This window comes from Nuphar pumila, chromosome 13 (assembly GCF_984573655.1).
Source record: "Nuphar pumila chromosome 13, dmNupPumi1.hap1.1, whole genome shotgun sequence".
Classification (NCBI taxonomy): Eukaryota; Viridiplantae; Streptophyta; class Magnoliopsida; order Nymphaeales; family Nymphaeaceae; genus Nuphar; species Nuphar pumila.
The window spans coordinates 53885343-53894471 of record NC_143261.1 but is presented as its reverse complement, the minus strand read 5'-3'; the positions used below and the strand labels follow the sequence as shown (position 1 = coordinate 53894471).

The following is a 9129-nucleotide window of genomic DNA, read 5'->3' as shown; positions in this document are numbered from 1 at the left end:
TCCATCAGATACGGGGTCGGGTACATTACCATTGCTCATATATATATATATATATATATATATATATATATATATATATATATATATATATATATATATATATATATATATATATATATATTATCAAGCTTTCTAAAAAAAATTCTTAAAAAACATTTCTTTTATATAACGAGTCAGCTAGTGATCGGCTCGTAAAGCTCGTAACGAGCTCGGGCTAGGCCTGAGCAGAAGTTTATCGTTAACGAACCAAGCCCGAACAAGCAAACCGGGCTCGTTTACCAGCCCCAACAGCACAATTTCCCCATATTATCCTACTTTTCTGGAAAAGTGGGTCAAGGCAAACACCACCTAAAATGACAGCAAACTCGATGTATTTTACAAGCACTTGGGGGATTGCTGTAAATACAAGAGAATCTATGAGGAGTTTACCAGAACGTTCGTTATTAACTCTACGTTGTCTATATATATATGACAATTCCATCCACACCCAAAGACACCGTTTTTGTTTCTGTGCCAACTGCCACGTGAAGGAGGCCCATCAGCTCTTTTGGGTGCCGTACTCACCGGGAATTTTCCATGGCAGGTTTTCCGGCCAACTCTTCCCTACCAACGGCGATGGCCAATTTTCAAGGGATATGGGTGAAGGTTAGTTTTCATCATCTTCTTGTAATTATTGCAATCATATTTTTTTATTTTTGAGAGGAAAAAAAATTGCCGTCATATTCATTCTCTGACAATAGAGTTGATGGCAGATCCTTTTAGGCACTTCCCTTTCCTCTCTTGCTTCTCTTTTATGGCATGTTAGTGGTATGTGAACTATGAACAAGGTCCCCCAAAAGGAAGGGAGGTGAACTATGAACAGTTTCTTTCTTAAAAGGAGGGGAGGTTCATTCTTGACCAAGGGAGTGAGATGATTGGTGTCCCCTTTACCCCCACAACCATATCCCCCCTCTCCCTTCTTCAAGAAGTGGTGCCAACAGGTCTGATTCAGTGATGGGAAGCTTTTCAGAAGTCAATGGTTTTTCTGGTCATTTCAAATTTTAGATGGGCCCCACTTTTGCCCCCTTGGTTGCCACCGACTTTACCGTACCCTCTAATAGGAACTTCCAAGTTGTTCACATTTTCGTCCTTTTTTATGATCAAGTCAGCCTTTATTGATATGATTTACAGTCACTGAAATATGAGAACTAGAAATATAGGCATTTTCAGCACTTTGTTTGCAAATCCAACCATGTGGATGTGCTTAGCATGGTGAATTTGTTAGAAATCAACCATTGGATTGCCTATTTTCAATTAAAAATGTGATTTTTGAATGCTTGAATATGTACTAAGATTATGAGTCATTGATTTTAAAGCCTTAAAAAACTCTAAATAGGCAGGTTCTTATAAAAACAAGCATGATGTAGATCTGTTGGTGGATAAGAGAGATTTATGGAGAATTTGTTTCTATTTGTGGGTTGATTTGATCGACCACAGTTTTAGTAATTGCTACTTCGAGACTTTCTTAATTGGAAGTTGCTAAAATAGGTTGCTTCGTTATTGGCATCCTATCTTCATTATAACTATATGTATTGTTGCTGTGATCTCCACTGAGACAATGAATAACATCTCCCTACCTCTTCTCCCGTGTTGTAGGCTATAACCGAATCACTTAAATCTTTTGTCTTGTCATGAGTTTTTTCTTTCTTCCTAGATGGTATCAAAGCCAGGTTAATTTGATCTAATTTGTCATTGTAAAAGAAGACAAGGTGCCGTCTTCGTTTTCTCTGTTTTCTGTTTTGTTTCTGCGCACTCTCACGACAAATTCATTATCTCCCTAACCGTAACTCATAATTGAGCAAGGTCGGTGGCATTGGATGTGTATCGTCCGCACCTAGATCACTATATTTGTTGGCTATTTTTTACCTTATTTGAGGGGTCAAAAGCGACTTCAAAGTCAGCAGATCTGGGTGTTTTTGCCCTTGTCTCATCATTTTTTGTTTTTGTTCGTGTTTGCTCTCTTTACCGATGGGTGAATCGGACAATAATCCTAGTTGGAAGCTTTCATCTGTCCTCTTGAATGGTGTTAACTAAGTACCTTGGTCGAGAGCAGTGACACTGTGTCTTGGTGGTAAGAAAAAGTTGGGTTTCATCAATGGAACGAAAGCTTATCCTGCTGCTGATTTTGGTTGTGAAGATTGGATTTCTAGTGATCAACTTGTTCGATCTTGGATTCTCAATTCCATGAAACCTCAAATTTCTGAAAAATTTACCTTCACTGAATCTGCAAAGGAGTTGTGGGTTTCTATAACAGATTTATACAGTACTCATATTTGAACTTAAGCTTGAAATTGCAGCAATACAACAAGGTGAAAAGACATTCAGTGGGATGAATGTCTTTTCACCTTGTTGTATTTTGAAAAGGATGTGGGATGAATTGAACATACTATTGACGTCAAGACCCTTTTGCAAAGAGCATTAAAACCATTAAAACTATTTAAAAATAATACTAAAAATTAATTTAAAAATATTTTGTGTCAATCAGAATGTCACGTGTTAAAACCATTCAAATAATACTAAAAATTTAATTTTAAACATTTTTTACATTTATTAAAAAATTGCCGATTCAGGTTAGTATCATTTCGATTTTCTGCCGATACAATACGTATGCAGTTCGATACTAACTACATTGCCCCTGGGAACTATAACTTGCCCAAGCTTAATAAGAAAAAAGGTGGACTTTTGAGGCTCAGGTATGGTTTGAGCCCACGGCCAGCAGCGACCTGACTGAGTACGAAGATCATCAGGCTCCCCAGCCCCATGTGTCTCTCTGTTTGAAATCTCACACAGCTAGAGTGCAACCAAATTAGGAAAAATGAATAAAGTTTGTTGTCTACTCCAACACTTTTTATTGTATTCATCCATTTGAGGTATCCCTCACAGCAATGTAAAGTACCTGACTATTTACATGGTTTTGTCTGGAAAAGTTCTCCAATTTTGGACTCTTATGAATCATAGTTTTGTTTGGAAGAGTTTTCCAAATTTTGGACCCTTATGAATCAATTTGTATAGTTTTCCTGTTAATGATATGCTGCTTGTAACAAATTTTTTCAAGTACCTAATCTAGTCCATCATGAAACGCACAGTTCACCTATATAGCTTGGAGTTTGGTGGCTACTAGAAACTTGCAACTTTAGCCCTGTTATGGTGGGGTTCAGAGTCATGATTCAGAGGGAAGATAGTGAAAATTGAAACAAAAAGGAAACCAGATAAGGCACTTTGTTATCCAGCTGATCTGACACATTGAACCAAGTCAATAGGTTGCCTTACTTTCACTATCTTGGACTCTGCTCTAGTCATGGTCATAGATCATTCTCTTGATCTTCCACGGTTCAAACCTCCTTGCAGATGTTGGTCTGGCAAATAATATTGGATTTCCAAAAAAAAGGGGAGAAGGTGAACTTGAAAAATAAAAAACAAATATGAAGATAATTGAATTTCTTGAAAAATGTAAACTCTGTTATGATTCTGATATCTTACCCTTTTTGTTTATCCTGAAATACTTTTTCATGTTGGAGTTAGAAAATAAAAAATACCTAGTGAAGTGGAAAAGGCAATGTTTGTTATACACTCCAAATGTGTGGTGTCCATTAGTCCCATGTAGCTCAATCCAACAATGCACAGTTAGCTGCATTAAATGGTCATCACTCATCAGCTATAGTTCCACAGCACAACACTCATAGATGCACACAGATAACACAACAAAGTTACTTTGTTTTCTTTCTCTCTGTCATAGATGGAGCAAAAGGGTGATGGACCTGGAGCCAGGAGCTCCCATGCAGTAACAATTGTAGGAAGGAAGGCCTATGTGTTTGGAGGTGAGTTCAATCCGCGTGTGCCGATTGACAACAAGATGTACGTCTTCGACCTCGATGAATCAGCATGGTCCATTGCACCAGCTACTAGGGACATACCCCCACCAAGGGTTGGTGTGATGATGGCCACGGTTGGGCACACCATCTATGTGTTTGGTGGCAGAGATGCTGATCACTCTGAGCTCAATGAGCTCTACTCATTTGATACAGTGACCAACCAATGGAAGCTTCTATCATCAGGCCAAACTGGCCCTGCCAACAGAAGCTATCATTCTATGGCTGCTGATGAGCAGCAAGTGTATGTCTTTGGAGGTTGTGGCATGAAAGGCAGGTTGAATGACTTATGGTCTTATGATACTAATGCTGGTCAGTGGATCTGTTATCCAGCACCAGGGGATGCCTGTAAACCAAGGGGAGGACCTGGGCTAGCGGTATGTGGTGGAAAAGTGTGGGTTGTGTATGGTTTTTCCGGCGAAGAGCTTGACGATGTCCACTGCTTCGACCCTGCAACTGGAGAGTGGAAGCAGGTTGAGACAGCGGGCGACAAGCCAAGCTCTCGCAGTGTGTTTGCTGCTGTTGGTATTGGAAAGTATGTGGTAGTTTATGGGGGTGAGATAGATCCTAGTGATCAGGGTCATCTTGGTGCTGGGCAGTTCTCAGATGAGGCTTATGCTCTTGACACAGAGGCATTGGTGTGGATCAAGTTTAATGACAAAGGATCCAGCGAACACCCGGGTCCACGCGGATGGTGTGCATTTTCAGGTGGGAGGACTGCTGCTGGAGAAGGGATGCTGGTTTATGGAGGAAATTCTCCAACCAATGACAGGTTGGATGATATCTTCTTCTTCACTCCTTCTCTTTGAATGTCGGGGAAGAATATGTATATTTTAAACTCCTGCAAATAATCCTGTGTTGTTTTCTCCAGCTTGTATTATGAACAATCAGAATAATTCCACTTCTTTCTTTCTTTTGTATCGAGTCGGGGGTCTTTTGAGAACCTTTGGTCCTCCAATATCCTCCGTTTGCTTAAGCCTCTGATCTACCACGGGCCCCGGGCCAAATCATGGTATTGGATATGAAATCCAATCGAGGTAATCAAATGCCCCGTGAGATTTTAAAGCAAGCTTCACCGCTCATAATATGCTTTGGCTCAAGCTTCGATTTGGCTTGTTTAGATAAATTGTCTCTAAGTTGAGCCAGAGCTCACATGGCCGAGGTATATAATTCATGATTTCAAATTCAAAGGTTAATCATACTTTGGCAACTTTTTGGAAGGCAGGGTTTCTTTTTTTTTCAAACAGACCAGAACCAAGCTCGCTCTACTCAATGTTGAATTGAAAATCTTGTTTTGTGTTTTAGTTTGAGTCGAGGGTCAATCACCTTTTCATACTTTCAATTCATTAATCTTTTTTTAAATGGAACCTTTCTTTTTGGCTAACTGGGACAAAAGCTTCATTTTTTCATGAGCTCATTGGTGTAAAAATCCCAATTTTCTATTGCCCGCCAGGAAGCACACCCAGTTTAAAACTCTGATGACAACGTGTGCACAAGTGGGTTTCTAATTAGTGACTATTTCAACTTGGTGGCATTCACAAGGCATTTAGTTTCTTTTCATGAAATAGAAAAAGATGTGTTTTGGTTCAATCATATGAGATTTACTTCCTAAAGTGAATCTCATTTGAACAATACCCACAAAACAACTAAATATAAAACTTTTTAGCACAAAATCCTAAAACAAGCTTCCACAACCCAAAAGTGAAAATTAAAATCTCATTTGTGTGCACTTTCTAGTGAGGTCTTGTAAGATTTTAAATCTCATGAGATTTTGAAAGTAAATCTCTTTTAAACAGTATTTTCACTTTTTAAAATGCATCCAAAGGTACCCATAGTCATTGCCAAAGCAAAGAAAATTGATTCATTGTTAAGGGCTAAGTGGGTCAGTTAATCTGAAACTGAACCATGGAAGCAAATTGGTCAGACCCAAGTTGACCCACTTCTAATGGAGTCATATGTAGTATCAGGTTAAAACGCTCTCTTACATGAATAATGAAGTCAGCTCTTGAGTGCATGTTTGGTAACCTCTAGTGCAAATCAGAATCTCATGCAAATGATAGAATGAATTTCATTTTCACAACCAACCAAGCATTATAAAATGAAAATGATAAATGGAATGTGATTTCAAATCACATTTTGGAGTGAACCTCATGTGATTCCAAACCAATGTCGTCAGTATCAGCCCTGAATTGTTTGGCCACCAATTCAACTGTATCGGCCGATACCTGTACTCAAGTGAATTGTTTTGTATCAGCCCAAAAATAAATAAAAAATATTATGTGTCAATCATAAATTGACATGTGTTAAAACCATTAAAATAATATTAGTTTTTGGTAATTTTTACATTTATTAAAAATTGCTGATTCACGCTTGCAGTCTATTGATTTCTGCCGGTATAATGTGTATCAGCTGATACGCCACCGATACTGATAACATTGTTCCAAACCACAAGGTGGAATATGTGATTTGGAACCACGACTGCAAATCACATGAGATGCACCCAAACATGACTGATTGGATCTTATGATGTGGTTCTGAACCAAACCTAATGAATACTAAATCCCTCTGCACCTGAACGGATTTAGACAACCAGCCATAGCAATCTGAACTGGTTCATACCCAAACAAACAGAAGTATAATGGACTGATACCATAGTCACAAATCCCATTATCATGATTTTCTCTGCAAAGGAAATTTTCCAGATAAATTAAAATTGATTGTTCTCTTGGGCAAAAACTTGGGAAAATATTGGTATAATTAAATTTAAATATTTATAAGAAAAACATTGAAAATATAAGAAATGTTAAATCACAAGTCTAATTATAATAGTAACCTCCATCTTCAAGAATTCAAACTATTTACCTTTTCCTTTTCATGAGGATGAACGAGTATTTACAAGAAACCAAAAAGAAATTACATTTTCAAGATGATAGGTCCTTATTCGACTGATTCATAAAGGGTATGGCCTATATATGTGGATTTCAAAGTGAAACTCATTTTTTAAATGTTTCCTTTTATAAATCTTTCCCCTTTTGCTTTTCTTTCCCTCTCCTTCCTATTTCCATGAATTGAGAAACCCAAAAGGTTGTATTGATACTTTTTCTAATCTTGACTTTCAAACGGGCATTTGTTACGCTCTCTCAAGGCAAGCCTCTTTTTATTTTTGAAAGGGCCACTTTGGAGGGAAAGTGCCTTTTCAACTCATTTTGACAGGAAAACTTTTTTTTTTATTATGTGGGCCCACTATATATTTCCCATAGACATGGTTGTTTCACCCTTTATAAGAAAAAGACCCTGTTTTCTAAGAAAGCGAGCCTTTTTCATAGGAAAGGGCATGAAACAAACGCTCGCTTACTGAAGAACACAAGGAAGCAAATAAAAGAGGGAAAAGAGTGCTTAAAACGATCGCGAGCATCAGAAAGTGTGGGGAAAATCGAGAGCAAAGGGAAAAGAGAAAAGAAGAGAGCAATCAAAGGAGGCCATTTCCCACGAGAGACCTTTCGGGTTCGCGCGGGATGCCGGCCATTGCCGTCGTGGAGGTGAAGAAGACGTTGGTCGAAGCCCTAACCGCGTTGTACCACAACCCCGACTCCAACGTTCGCCACCAAGCCAATCATTGGCTCCATGAGTTCCAACACAACATCCTCTCTTGGGAGGTAAAATCCTTCTCCCCATCTGTTTTCCTTCTTTTCCTTTCCTTATTTCCAATTTCGATTAACCCTATTTTTCGCGGGTTTTTCGCGTCTATGATCAATCAAGCTCATGATCAATGTATAATGTGCTAATTGCTATTTTGGTCGCGATCTTGTTAATCCAGTTTGTTGAGAAAACAGTTGTTTTTGGGTACAGGAAAACACACTGTAAACACCCCAAATTTTCACTCACCTTCTTGACATCGCCCTCAATCGGCACATTTCGGTTCTCCGGAACTAATAAAGGGCAAAATGGTCATTTTCTAAGATTGAACCTTGCAGAAAGTCCTAAATTCCATTCTCGAGTCTCAAAACTTCTCTATTTAGACTCAGAGACATCTTCAAAACTGCAAATCTTCAAAATCTCAAGCTTAACCAGAAGTCAGAATTTTCAAAGTCAAATTCAGAGTGGTGATCTTGTAGAGCCTGACTTTGCATAGCATTGCACGAGCATTTCATATCATTTCACTGCACAACATGTCATTTCGAGATCCGGAACTCCTGATTTTCAAAATTGTCAATCCAGATTTGATTTCTAAACTTTTCAAAATAGATTTTAAAACCCTGGGTTTTCAAAATTATCATTTTTTCCCATTTTACCCCCAGGACCTCAGATTACGAAAAGTTTTCTCAAGAAAACAATCTGGATGGTTTTCACATTTCAAAATTTCGCCAATTGGAAAGAGGGGGACACAATTTCAAATTCATAAAACCTTATTTCAAATTTTTACAAAAAGGCTCTGAATTTCCCTACTTCTTTCAAAATTTTGCCCTGAAGAACCATCTTCTTCCAAGTTTTTGAAATCAAGCCAAATTTTGCTTCGTGTTTTTCCAAAACTAACCTACTATTATGAAAATTCCAAAAAATCCACTTGGCTCTTATTTCAAATAAGTGACGTGGGACCCGCCTCAATGTGGTGTCACACTAGAATTTTCAAATATTTCTTTTATTTTTCAAAGTAGTGCTCATCCGGAAGTGGAATTCTTTTATTTGATTTAATGAAATAATTAGTGGGCCCACGTAGGTGGCGCCCCACTAAGGCTCCTTGCCAAGAAAAGCAAAATTTTATTTTTTATTTTTTATTTTTTATCTCACAAAGTTTTCAAATTCAGCTGAGGTGGCATCACCAAAACAAAACCCATTTTCTTACTCATCTTTTTATTACTTTATCTTTATTACTTTTCAGCCCCAAATGGAGCCACCGTGAAAACCCTACCAAAAACTTCACTTTACCTAAGTTTTTTTTTATATACTTCTGGAGAAAAGGAGCCGCCCCCCCTTTTTTCAAATGGCGACATTTTTGAAATCTTTCAAAAGTTAGTTTTTTAAAAACTTATCAAAACCTTTCACAACGGAGCCCGAGCTTTGGGCTGAAAGGGCGGAACCTTTTTTTTAAAAAGGGAGGGCTTAGGCCACCCGAGAGGGAGGAGAGACTTTTGATTTTTCCCCTAATTGTTCAGCGCCCCTTTCTTCACGGCTTCCCCCTTTCCAGTTGCGGCCCCTCATTTGTTCTTTCTGCCAGTTTCCT

The 9129-nt window shown here is 38.3% G+C and overlaps 1 protein-coding gene across 1 annotated transcript; it reads left to right on the top strand.

The window, feature by feature from the left end:
• Nucleotides 1-504: 504 nt before the first annotated feature.
• On the top strand, nt 505-4804 carry LOC149818424 (thiohydroximate-O-sulfate sulfur/sulfate-lyase (nitrile-forming) NSP5-like). Its single transcript, XM_089985405.1, has 2 exons — nt 505-645; nt 3776-4804. Exons 1-2 carry the CDS (start codon nt 577-579, stop codon nt 4715-4717), a joined length of 1011 nt encoding a protein of 336 aa, XP_089841531.1. The 5' UTR covers nt 505-576; the 3' UTR covers nt 4718-4804.
• The last annotated feature ends 4325 nt before the right edge of the window (nt 4805-9129 follow it).